Source organism: Pseudochaenichthys georgianus, chromosome 13 (genome assembly GCF_902827115.2).
Source record: "Pseudochaenichthys georgianus chromosome 13, fPseGeo1.2, whole genome shotgun sequence".
NCBI lineage: Eukaryota > Metazoa > Chordata > Actinopteri > Perciformes > Channichthyidae > Pseudochaenichthys > Pseudochaenichthys georgianus.
In genome coordinates this window covers 7,055,276-7,068,344 of record NC_047515.1, presented here as the reverse complement: position 1 = coordinate 7,068,344, position 13,069 = coordinate 7,055,276, and the positions used below count along the sequence as shown (strand labels likewise).

Genomic DNA, 13,069 nt, shown 5'->3' with positions numbered 1-13,069 from the left:
CATCAGCAATATTAATTGGAATAAGGTTGGTGGTTTGTTTCCTTCTTGTTGGCCCCCTCTTCAAAGGGCGTTGTACTGCAGAGCCCAATCAATTATTATGAGTGGTACAAATGTGTGTGCTGCCAATCCGAAGCATTGATGTGTATTGGCTTGAGCAAGTGGGATACAAACGCGTTTCTAAAAGACTTGGAATAGATTTGCACTGGAGTTGTAAAAGCAAGGTTAAATGTGTCACTGTGTACATATATACGTGTGGAGTGGAAACCTCATGAGACTGATGAGAAAGCTCTGATCATGAAGCGTTTTATTAGCAGCGTCGGCAACAAAGAGATAATAAGCATAGAATTGTAGAGAGACTGGAACTGTTAACACAGTCAGAGCTAACATTCGCATTCACACATAAAGTAGACTAATGTATTTATACCAACCAAACCTCCATTACAGAAATGCGGTGATCAGGAAATGGATGATTTTGGAAGACACAATGGTGTCGCACTGTTGGTGGAGGCGAAGAATAGCCTTATCGTGGACTTGTGTGTCTACAAGGGTTACCTCACCTCAGCAGATTTGTTATTTTGAGCCATAATCAATGTGTTTGCCTAAAACAAACTAAACCCTAATCATAGCGTTGGTTTGAGAGGAAGTGATAATATGAAAATGTGATGGTTCCTTAACTTTAATGCCCCTTTCACACCAGCGCCTTTTCAGCTCCGGCTCGGAGCTAGAGCCTGAAAAGCGCCGGGTTTTCCAGTTCACACCGCAGCGGCGCCGGCTCTTAGCTCCGGAATCCGCTTCATTTCCAGCTCCAAAAAATTGTCGGTCCAGAGGCAAGAGCTTTGGAGCTAAGAGGCGACGTCGCTTACGTCTCTCTTACGTCGAGGCGTGCAGGAAACTAAACCCACCTCCCATGGGTCGACTGTCATGCCTGCCTACAAGCAGTAGTGCCTATAAACACACTTTATAAAGTCAGGCAACACTAACCAGGCTTCGTGTGATTCTGTTTATTTGTGCCTTACTTTGACCATCCGTTCGCTGTTATCGATCATTGTGGAGAGAGGCAGACGTGTTGTTTTGTATTATTGCAGCTATCGGATGCAAGTAGTCAGTTTAGCTTCGGTTGCTATGCCAACATCACCCGTTTTATACCAGAGAAACTTTCATAACAGCGTTGTGATACCAAACAGCGTCAATTCAGACTGACACACATTCACTTAGGCTAAGGGGAACTGGGGATATGCATCAGCTGCTTGTGTGAGTCGGACAGTGAATACTTTAGAGCGGCCGCTGCAGTGTGAGCTAACCGGGAGCTAACGGGAGAATAAACTCTGTGGAAGAGCAGCCAGCACTGCAGCGGTCGGTAAATGCTGCAGAAACACATTAATAACCAATGAACCACGGCACTCTGGAGAAAAGTATAAGGTTGGAGAAGTCGTTATTCAATTTATTCTGGCTTCGTGTGATTAAAAGCAACACGATCATCGACCCGACGCAGTTGTTGTTGTGAGCGCCGTAATGGGTGCCGTTGGGGAGCAAATCAGCGATGTAAACGGTGACGTCATGACGCAGCAGGGGCAGCTCTGGGGCGCCAGTGGGCGGTGTGCACAGAGCGGGAGCTGAAAAGGGAAACCGGAGCTGAACCAGAAAAGCTCCCGCTCGGAGCTAGAAACTGAAAAGCGCTGGTGTGAAAGCCGCATTCGTGGTTGTTTCTAGCCTTTTAGCTTTTGCGACAAACCTAACCAATCGTTTATCATAGTGGCGGAAGATCAGGAAATCCTATGAATAATCTTTGGGTTTGTACGGAAGTAAGAAACAAGATTTTCCAGTCAAAGGGGTTAGGGTTTTGTAGCCGTGTTGGCGGCTAGCTCTGTGGATGGCCATGTCGGTCGGTCGGTTAGTTGGTTGGTCAGTTAGTCGGTTGGTCAGTCGGTCGGTCGGTCGGTCGGTCGGTCGGTCGGTCGGTCGGTCGGTCGGTCAGTTGGTCGGTTAGTTGGTTGGTCAGTTAGTCGGTTGGTCAGTCGGTCGGTCGGTCGGTCGGTCGGTCGGTCGGTCGGTCGGTCAGTTGGTCGGTCAGTTGGTCGGTCAGTTGAGATCTGAAATATTTCATCAACCATTGGATGGATAACCATGCCATTCGATACAGATACTGATGGTCCCAAGAAGATAAACCCCAGAGCCTTTGAGGATCCCCTGATCTTTCCTAAAGCACAAGCAGTCGGTCAAAGTTTCCTGAAAATGCTCTAATCTAGAATGGCACACATATTAAGATGTATACTAATGTCTTCTCCTCTTACGCCACGTGACGTTACTTTGAATCAACTCAAAAACTATTAGATGGGTGAATTAAAATGTTCTTCAGACATCGATGTTCCCCTCTGCTGATTGCTTAACTTTCCCTGTAGCGCCTCTCTAAGGTCACTATCAGGCCAGAACTTGATTTCTGACCAAATACCTACACAGAGACCAATCGCCTTCCCATCAGCTTTATCTTGTTGTTGTTTTCAAATTAAGCTCACCTTGGCGTATAGCGTTTTAAAAGGTGTTACGACATTATATAGCACATTGTCTCATGATCCTAAGTGATAAATGAAGTTTTAGATACACATTTGCCATAACTTTAGGATTTTTATAATCCAAGTGAAGTAGGAAGTGCAACAAGTAGGGGACATTTCTGAGTTTCTGTATCCATGACAGGTGCGCACGCTGGCCAGGACAGATGAGGCTCGAGGCCTGCTGTGGCTGATGGAGGAGGAGGCCGTGCAGCCTGGAGGTACAGAGGAAACCATGCTGGAGAGACTCTTCAGCTACTACGGCTCTGCGAAGGGAGAAAACAAGGGTGAGATATCAACCTGTCACTGCCTGTTAAAGCCATCAACAGTAGCTTCCTGTAAGCAGCACTGATCATCCTCCTGACATCATTGGGATCATGGAAGTATTCCCTTTGTGTTGCAGGAGCCAGTCTTCTGCTGCGAGGAGAGAAGCCCCACCTCTTCCTGTTGGGCCACAGCCACGGGACCGACTGGGTGGAGTACAACGCTCAGGGCTGGCTGAGCCACGCCAAGCACAACCCCGCCGCCCAGAACGCTGCCGCGCTGCTGCAGGACTCCCAGAAGTACGCACACACACGCAGATACCACACATAAAGAACGCTTAAATGATAAGCCCCTTATAATGAATCGTGTTATTTTCACAAAACTACAAATACAAAACTAAAATATACTTACACAGACAAAAGCTCAACAATGCCTAGCAACTACCACAACAGCTGCTGACGCCAACCCGTCCAAAAGGAAAACATATATTTACATATAGACACACATATAATCCCACAGCTATATACAGTATGCACATGAGTAAGCGTCGACACATTCAGAAAGTGATGGGGGAACAAATGAAAAAACTGTTTTGATTCTAATTACATTTCAAGTGAAAACAGCAAGAAGCGAGACATGTGTCCACATAGTGCCTTTTTCTGAGCAGCAGCGCAGGTTTTTCTTTTGTTTTAAACGGAGAGCACATTGTGCCGCATGCAGCTGTGCTCCAATGTATTTGTGGGGTCCCCTCGAGTTGGAAATATAAAAAATGTTCAGGAAAGTGCTGCTGATGTCACTGAGAAGCTTGTGCCCGTGTCTTTTGGATGGAAACTATTATACTAGAAAATGCATTAGTTTGAGCCGATAAGCCTGACGGACACTGGATTGTTACTGCTGATGAGTATAAACATGGTATCACCGTTTGTGAATGGTCTTCAGCGCTAGGTCTGTCAGACTGAGCAGTGAAGTTAGTTCATACAAAGAGTAAGGGCAGGCATATTTTTGATTGGTTAAAAAGGTAAAAAAACAAAACCATGTCAAACTAAAATTAAGTGGCCCAAAAAGATAGAGAAAAGACAAGACGCCAATCTAGCCTGTCCCGTAAAAGCATAAATATTTTGTCAAGATATTGTCGTCATAAAAACATATAAAAAACAATGTGAGGAGTCTTTGCCCGTGTCTTTCTGCCCATTTGGACACAGGGCCTTTGTCATTTGCATGCATACGGATGAGACCTATCCTTGTGTCCCCACAGGAAGAACATCAGCGGGCTGTTTATGGGCCGGGCCAGCGGGGCCACGGTGCTGTCCGGCTCCATCGCCGGGCTGGAGGGCAGCTCCCAGCTCGCCCTGCGACGGGCCACCAGCATGAGGAAGACCTTCACCACGGGGGTGGCGGCTGTCAAGAAGAAGAGCCTGTGTATCCAGGTCAAACTCCAAGTGGTAGGTGGATGAGACGGGGACGAAACACTGAGACTTCCCTCGAGAGGGCAGAAACACGACTGGGCCTACTTTCATGAATGCTGTGGAGAACTGCCTTTATAACATTTTCCTTAGCTTTCGGTGGGTCTTTCTGTACCTTTAGGGCGGGACAGCTTACCTCGTGATCTGTTTATTAGCCCTTAGAGCTTCTTTGTGACATCAGGTATTTCCCAGCATAGCTCCACTCAAATGAAACCTGATTAAAGGCTAAATCAGCCCTCAGAACAACATTGATTTGCTTCATTTAACAATATACAACTTCTTCTACTTAGATCCTTTATTTTTTAATTCAATATTAATGTAAACAGTGAAGGTACAAGGATACAGAGCTAGTTTAAGTGGGAGGGTAGAAATCCCCTTGTGAGTTTCATATCATTGTATACCTCTAATCCAGTGCTTCTCAAAGTGTGGTCTGCGGACCACTGGTGGTCCGTGAGCGCCCCCTAGTGGTCCGTGAGTATATTGGTAACATTTCACAATTGAAATAAATAAATACATTTCAGTTTTCCGCACTCTCCCGGGAATATCTCCGCAATGGAGGGAGGTTAAGTTTGACTTTCGATTGCATGATATAGCCCAGCACAACACCTTCATCACACATGTTGCCACTTGTTTGTACCATTTTCAGGCGATTTATAATCTGTTCTAGAAAAACGATGTGTTTTTTGATATTTGTGGAGTTAGGTGGTCCGCGAGTGTTGTTTTATTGGTTAAGTGGTCCTTGGAATTAAAAAGTGTGAGAAACACTGCTCTAATCCTATGCCACAATACCTAGAATGTTATGATCAATACATTTCAGAACGTATAATATAAGACTATACAAATAAATGCATGATTTTTATTTTCAAGGTAAGAATTTAGCAAAGTCCTGTATGGGGCTTAAATAATAATACAGTACCAGAACATGAATAGAAAGATGGAAGAGATGTGATACAAGTACATTTATAGTTCACATTTTCCTGTACTATTATAATATCATCATTTTAAAGCTCAATCAAAAACCATTAAACTCAGCTTTTGTTCTACACATACATTATAATACATTTAACTAAAGAGTCGATATTGGAATAGTTTTTTTACATCGTTTTTTGTAATCTGTTATTAGATGTGCAGAGTGTGATGACTGACTCCTCCTCTCTGTTGTCAGGACGCTCTGATCGACATGGTGCGTCGCTCCAGGGTTCACTTCGTCCACTGCCTGCTGCCCAGAGCCGAGGCGGTGGGTGGTGGAGGTGAGCCCCGCGTGACGCACGGAGAGAGCCCTGACTCGGGCCTCATGACTCTGGACGTGGGCCTCCTGAGAGCCCAGCTCCGAGGGTCCAAGCTGCTGGACGCACTGCGCATCTACAGGCAAGGTATGGAAGTGAAAATGTGCCATGTCCACTGTGTTCTTTTCTGGAAACGCCGCGAAGATCTAATGGATCCATCTTTTTGTATATTAGTTCACCGATTGTGGTTTTGCAAAAATGACAAAAACAAGCAGTGGAGTAGTACCATTAGGAAGCATAGAGAGGAAATAAAGAAACATTAATAATAAAACTAAAATAATTAATGCTTCATCCAGATTTCTAATAGCCTGGAAAGAAAATGGCTCTTCTCTCTTTCTGAGTTCAATACATTATGAACTCAACACTTTCTTTAGATTATCTGAAATCTAAATGGGCTTACCCATTGTTGTTGATTCTGACCTGGGGTCCATCTTCCCATTTCATATCTGACTCTTTAAAACGTCTTTATCTGAAATAAAACGTTCTTCCATTCTTACTGCTAGTGCCTGTCTAAGAACCTGAGAAAGCTTACAAACTGTGCCACAAGCGTATTGTTCAGATTTGAGTTTTTGCGCTGTACTTGAAGATAAAGATTACCCTTGACACGGTGTTGGCTGTCGTCCACTTGCTGCAGGCGCTCTTCTAACCTGGGTGTTTTTGTGCCCCCCTCTCCCCTCTCTGTCCTACCTCCTCCCTCGCTGCAGGGTACCCGGACCACATGGTGTTCTCTGAGTTCCGCCGGCGCTTTGATGTCCTGGCACCTCATCTGACCAAGAAGCACGGCCGCCACTACATCGTCACAGACGAGAAGAGGGTGAGTGTTAGGGGGGTTAGCCACTGCTGATATGATGAAAACACTTGTGGATGCTGTCGTGGAACTCTCCGAGATATCTCAGGAAAATCTGAGGGATGAACAGAACCCAGGTTATGATCAATGTGACTTCAAAAACAACTCAAATGTTAATGAAATAAGAAAGAAACTTCACATACATGTCTTCTAGTTGTCCTATTAGATCTTTATATACAGCAAAACAAATGAAGAGACCACTCAAATGTTGTCTTGAATCTCAATCTCTACATGTATGGCAGCCATTCCATTCCTGTGTCTGTAGAATTCCAACACAGAGAAATATTATCAGTAGTTTATAGAATAATATATATTTTTTTAATTTTACTCAAACTAATACCTATAAATAGTAAAACCAGAGAAACTGATAATGTTTCGGTTGTCTCTTTTACATTACATTGCATTTAGCTGACGCTTTGAGTCTAGGCGTGAGATGACGAGAGCCTGGGCTCTTCATTGTTTCCAGAGCGGTATATTGATAAAGTTAAACGTAATGTATATATACAATGTTTTTTCTTACATACAGTAGAGTACAAAGAGTACAATGTAATAGTGACTATCCCCATTAGTGGAAATGGAAGACGCTGGAACAACTGAAGTAATTGTGGAAAACAACATTAGTAGCTAGCTAGCTAGCTCACGATGAGCTACTGTAGCAATATCTCCCAAAATCTCTTAAAGTTGCCATATATGCCATAAACTCATTAGCATATTGGTAACATGATTACAGAAAACACAAAAACAAGACATGGAGGTATTGTTATTGGCTCTAGTTGTGACACCATTTCCGTGTTGGTTGTTTTTGATACCCTGCTATGTTTAGTATTTTGCTAATCCTTCTTCTGAGAATCGTCAGTTGGTATGCATTTCTAAAAGAATAGCAAGAGTCAACAATGTATTCTTTCACTAATTAGAAAGCAATTTCTCCATTAAAAAAACAATCCCATTTCAAGAGCCTCTCCACCATTTCCCCACATAAAGGTCAGCTTTACGTTTATCTCCAACTTATTAGCCTTTAAAACAAATTGTGCTTCGGAGCTTTGTCCTACGATAATAGGAATAATTAAACTAACCATGATGGTGTCAGAATTTGAGGAAGGTTTAAAGTCTGTAGATGTAATATTTCTCTCGCTGCCCTCTACACTCTCCTCTCTCGGTGTGAACAGAATCCCTTTATTCCTCCTCTCTCCCCTGTCCTCTTCCTGTTCCAAGAGCGCTCTTGTGTGTAATTAATTATGATTGCATAGGCTGGCAGCATACGGCTACTGTACTGATTAATTACCGACAGTGGGAAGAGCTCTTTCTTTCCTCCCCATCTCTCCCCTCTCCCTCCCCCATCCCAATCCCTTGTCTTTTTCCACTTTTCTCCCCCTGCCTCATTATCTTTCCATTCCTTTTGTATAGGAGGCAGAACAGTTTAGGAACATCCCTGAGCATATGATTAATGTCTTCTCTACATTCTGTTCAGGCAGTATAAAGCAGCTTTGCACAAAGGCGCGATTAGCCTTTATGAGGGGGAGGTGGGGCCGCTGCAGGAAAAAAACATCTCCCTACATTAAGTCTTTCCGTAGCTCACGTGCAAACATTTCTCCTCCTAAAGTTAAAGAATCTTTTTTGCGAGTTTAAAATCCGATTGTCTTGTTGGGATAAGTGTGGAACACGAAAAGAATGGATTGGATTAAATATCAAATCAAGCCTCCGTCTCTTTACCACACCACAAGACACTGACAGCAAAGTGGCTCACCATATTCCTTGGAGATGAGCTTACAGCGGATAGCCCACTCAGAAATAACTAATGGTACCCGGCGGAGAAGAAAGAAAGCAAGGAAGATGGATGAAAGAAGGCAGTCTGAGACAGAGAAGGCCTTATCATTGGAGGAATAATATGAAGGAATTGGTTTTCAGAGAAAGACAAAGTCACAGAAAGAGAATAACAGTTTGAGCAAACGCTGTATTTCTGTCGGTTCCTGTCAACATGGCGTGTTGCAGCCATGATGTGAGTAGCCAGATGCTACTTGCCAAAAGCGTACTGTATATCATATCATCTTGTCATACTATTGTTTCAGTGGAGAGTTTTAGTGGTCTACATGCTGAAGAAGAACTTGTAGAGTTTGGTACAGCACAGCGCCTAATAATGTCAGTCACATGCTGTGTCGGTTTGAACACTTCTCTTAGAACACTGCATGTCATACCCTTGCTCCAAATGTGAATTTAGACCATGTGTTGTCTGAAATCGCACAAGGCGGCTGGGCCCTCTCCAGAAGTGACGACTGCTGCTGCTGTTAGCTAGCCAGTTAGCAAACGTATCATTAGCTCTGGTAAATCGTTACAGAATTACACCCAATTCAATTAAGGGTGGCTTCTTTGTTGGCGCCATAATGGAGGATTACCACAATCACATGGTCTACGAACTTTCATCACGTATCCAGCTTGGAGATCATGGAGTGTGAGATGTTTCCATAGTTCCAACACGCCCCCAGGAAGTGCGCTGGCCGTTGAAGCAAATGTTCGTAGAGACCAAACCGGTAGTTCTACAACTTCCTTGTCCATCTTTGACTTCGTTGGGCCCAAAAAAAAAAAAAAAATTCCATTTGGAAACGGAGATCTGTTAGTCAGCGAAGACTCAGGTTGGCATGCTATATGGTCTTAACAGTGCCCCCACCTCCAACGCTGTATCCCTTCTCTTTGTACCTCCAAGAGATCCACCATAGATCGTTGACAGTAATGGGAACACCGTCCTGGTACTCAGTGCCATTTGCCATACTTCTCATTGGGACGCACTCACAACAACAAATGCATCACAAGAACACAATTTGAGACACATCACGTAGTCAGTCCAAGTTTGGATTTGGGAGTGAGATGTTTAAAAAAACAAAAGAGGAATGGTTTCTAAATACAGAATTATATCTGTACCTTGGGTCAAACATGTTGAATCACTTCACTTTGATGTAACTTGACCCTCTGTATGCTAAAAGTCAACACTTTTTTAAACTCCACTTCCCAATGTCATAATTCAGACTTTCTAGTTAATAATGTAGGTTGAGTTCCCTTCTTATGGATGACCTTTCTTTGACGCTAGCATCAGGACAACACTTGCACTTAACAATTACATTTATCGGATAAACAAATATTAGGTTTCTTTAGACTCTAAATCCTTAACTCCAGCATCAGCGGAACAACAACCCACCCTGTGTGCAGTTTGTCTTCTCAAGGTTGAATTGACTGGACGGATGAAACCTGACATAAAGGGACCGGGGACTCCTCTGTCTGCCTTGTTTTCCCCCTGGACGTAGATCGGGGGGAGCAGTGTGTGTTTGTGTTAGCTGGTGTTATGGGGGGAGTGGTGTGTGTTCCAATAACACCATGCGAGCACGCTTTGTCCCACCAGGTCATGCCATGGCTCCGAGGTAGAGCCTGGAACAAAGCTGCTTTTTTTGTGTGTCTGACTGTTTGTTCTGCTGGTTTACAGGCGGTGGAGGAGCTGCTGGAGTCCTTGGACCTGGAGAAGAGCAGCCACCACATGGGGCTGAGCCGGGTGAGTGCAGTCACGTCACACACACCTTTCATTAGACATAAGAGGACCACACACTCCTTATCCTCAGATGTACTTTACACCCTTTATCCTCTGTGGTCAATTTGACCCCAGTAGTTTAAAACTCAAGACAATGATCATATTCCACATTTTAACCAACATGTATGTCTCTGGTGCTTCAGGTATCTTAGTTGACTACCTAAATAACCATTTAAATAAAACATTACCCCAACCTCCCCCCCACAGACCCCTTTATGTATCCAGAATTCCTATTATGTGACTATCGAAAAATATATAAATCACCATAAAATCTCACTGACTGAAATAAAATGTTAAAGTTAGATCTTTTTGATGTTGTTAAAGGACCGATAACTAAAGCAGAGGGTCGTTTTTGTACACACCAGAGGTGGGAGTAAGTCCTACATGTGCAGGTCATGAGCAAGTCTCAAGTCTTGACCTGCAAGTCCCAAGTCACTGTGGTGAGAGTCAAGCAAGTCAAGTCAAGTCATTGCTCAGGTCAAGTCATACAACATTCTGATGAACAAGCCCAGTTTCCACATTTAAATCAGTGGTTATGAAAATGGATTCAACCCACACTATGATCTTCATTACATACACAGTTAATCATTTGAAATATAATTTAGACCAATGACAATCATATTAGATCCATATTAACCCTAGAACTGCAGACAATATAGCGAGGACTCAAAAAGTCTGTTCAAAAAGGCAGAACAAGGTAAGAAAATCATAGATGGCTTTTGCCATTACACATATTTAATGTAAATGTCTGTTAACACTAGAACCGCCAACAGCGTCAGCACCGACAGAGATATCATTTTCAAATCATTTAATTTGTTCCTCTTCATAATTTCCTTATAAACTAAGTAGGACGATTTCAAACTCACTTAATTTGGTTCATTTAGAAATTGCTTCAGTTTATCATCATAACAGATCAAAAAGTTCAGATTCATTTTACAACAAACCAAGGAATGATGCACTTCTACAAACAAAACAACATAATTAAAACATTTAAACAAACTACTAAAAGTAGATGAACTACATTATTCAACAGTTTACAGTCACTTCTGATAATAACACAGGGGAAATAAACGAGGCATCTCTCTCTCTCTCTCTCTCTCTCTCTCTCTCTCCTGACAGCCCGTCAGTATCAGGGTACAAATGAATCCCTTGGAGGTTCTAGTGTTCATTTACCGTTTTGTCTTCTCTTTGCTTTATTGATTTTAAACCAAGTCTAACGTAGCTTAAACTTAACGTTAGCTTTCTAGCTAACACAACACATGCACGTAGCCTACCTTTCTCTGTGGGGTCTTTTGTAGTGACGAATGAAGTTGGATGCTGTGGTGGTCCTGTCACTGATCTTTATGCTGCAGACCCTGCATACCGCTGTTCTCTTCTTATTACCGTCATCGACAACATAATCCTTGAATCCAAACTTCACTATTTTTGCAGTAACGCTAGCCGCTGCCATGTTAACTGACACTCCTGCCGTCTAGTGGGTTGCCAGGTTTGCGCGCACGGCGCTATAATCACGTTTTTCGAAAAAACTAAACATAATATCTCACTACAAAAACAAACACAAATATTTAATTTTAAACAGTCAAGTCCTTTCAAGTCATCTATCTCGAGCTCAAGTCTCAAGTCATGAATACCAAGACAAAGTCAAGTCAAGTCTTTTATTAATGTTAGTCAAGCAAGTCTCAAGTCAAAAGATATGCGACTCAAGTCTGACTTGAGTCATGTCATGTGACTCGAGTCCCCGCCTCTGCTACGCACCAACCTGACACCAAAGAACACGTCCAAACGGACCGACTGTTGTGTCGCCTCACGTCTCCTGCGTCTTGGCCAACAGTCACACTCTGGAACACACCGCAAAGACTTCAGCCGACGGCCAAGTAGCACGCACGCACTGCGCATGCGTGAGTGGCAATAACTCTCCTTACCAGCAGGCGGCGGTACTGTGTATTCGTCATTCAAAAGAGGCAACAACCGGAAGACAGACTGCGTGATAACCGAGAGAAGAAGAACAGACTGCGTGATATAAACCAACAACAAATAGCGTGTGCGTTCCATTTTCATTCTACAGCGAGAAGCTCACGGGGCTTTCGCGAACCTGAGTCGAGAGCTGGAGTTAAATGAAATCTCAGATTTGCCTTCTTAATAATTTGTTTGGGTCCCACACTTCCGTTTCGCTTCTCATGCACTGATTCGCTAAGCTGAACAGCCAATCAGAGTGATTTCTTTAGTCGACAACCTTTTACCGACAGCCTACCATGTTAAGAATTTGATGAATGATGGGATATATCTCGGGAATTATGAAAGCTATGAATGAGAAAAGTAATAGCAATCGATTCCCGATCGAGCTGAACGTTTTGATGTTTGAACAGAGTTTCTGCGATGTGGAATGTGGGAGCAGAAGAGCAGCAAAAAAACCTGGCGGAATAATAATAATAAAGAATTTGTGCGTAGAAGAACAAGTAGTTGGAATGCTGTATCAGCTTTCCCACTAAATAATATATGAATGCTGAATTGCACAGTGTAAGAAGGATTTGCAACGCCATCCTTTCCTGCTATAATGTGCAGGAAGTTTGGTGAGTTCCACCAACAGTTGCATGGCAACTATCAAAAGAACCCCAGCAGGAAGTAATAGGTGAATCAAGAAATTGATAGACTTCCAGACATATCTGGGGGGTAGTGTCCAGTAGGGACTGGCTTGGAAACCGGAGGGTCGCCGGTTCAAGTGCCAGAATGGACCAAGAACAGAGTGGACTGGTGCTTTAAGAGGTGCCAGGTGGCCTTGTGGGCACAGCCGGGTGCACTTAAGCAAGGCACCAGACCCCCACACTGCTCACCAGGACTGTGTGATAGCTCCTAATACTAGGATTGGTTAAATGCAGGGACTAAATTACATTGTGTACATGTACATGAGCCGGACATTTAAACAGGGTTTGATTTGAATTCTCCATTTCATAAAACACTCCACACGTCAGCTTAAATCAGGCAAATGTGTGTCTTTTCCGGACCACATGTCTTTGTCTTGCCTTCAAGAACTGTGGTCCCAACGTCTTTTCACACAGTGACACTCTCAATTAAAAACACACTGAAAACGTGTT

General features: G+C 43.4%; 1 protein-coding gene across 8 annotated transcripts in view; it reads left to right on the top strand.

Moving 5' to 3' along the window:
* Window positions 1–13,069, top strand: part of myo18ab (myosin XVIIIA b) — a 130,880-nt gene that overhangs the window by 61,799 nt on the left and 56,012 nt on the right. For all 8 annotated transcript variants that reach the window (XM_071205323.1, XM_071205319.1, XM_034097091.1 and 5 more), the window contains 6 exons: window positions 2,692–2,833; window positions 2,950–3,109; window positions 4,066–4,252; window positions 5,439–5,646; window positions 6,264–6,373; window positions 9,876–9,941. In XM_071205323.1, coding sequence (XP_071061424.1) covers window positions 2,692–2,833; window positions 2,950–3,109; window positions 4,066–4,252; window positions 5,439–5,646; window positions 6,264–6,373; window positions 9,876–9,941 — 873 coding nt within the window. The remainder of the gene's footprint in view (window positions 1–2,691; window positions 2,834–2,949; window positions 3,110–4,065; window positions 4,253–5,438; window positions 5,647–6,263; window positions 6,374–9,875; window positions 9,942–13,069) is intronic.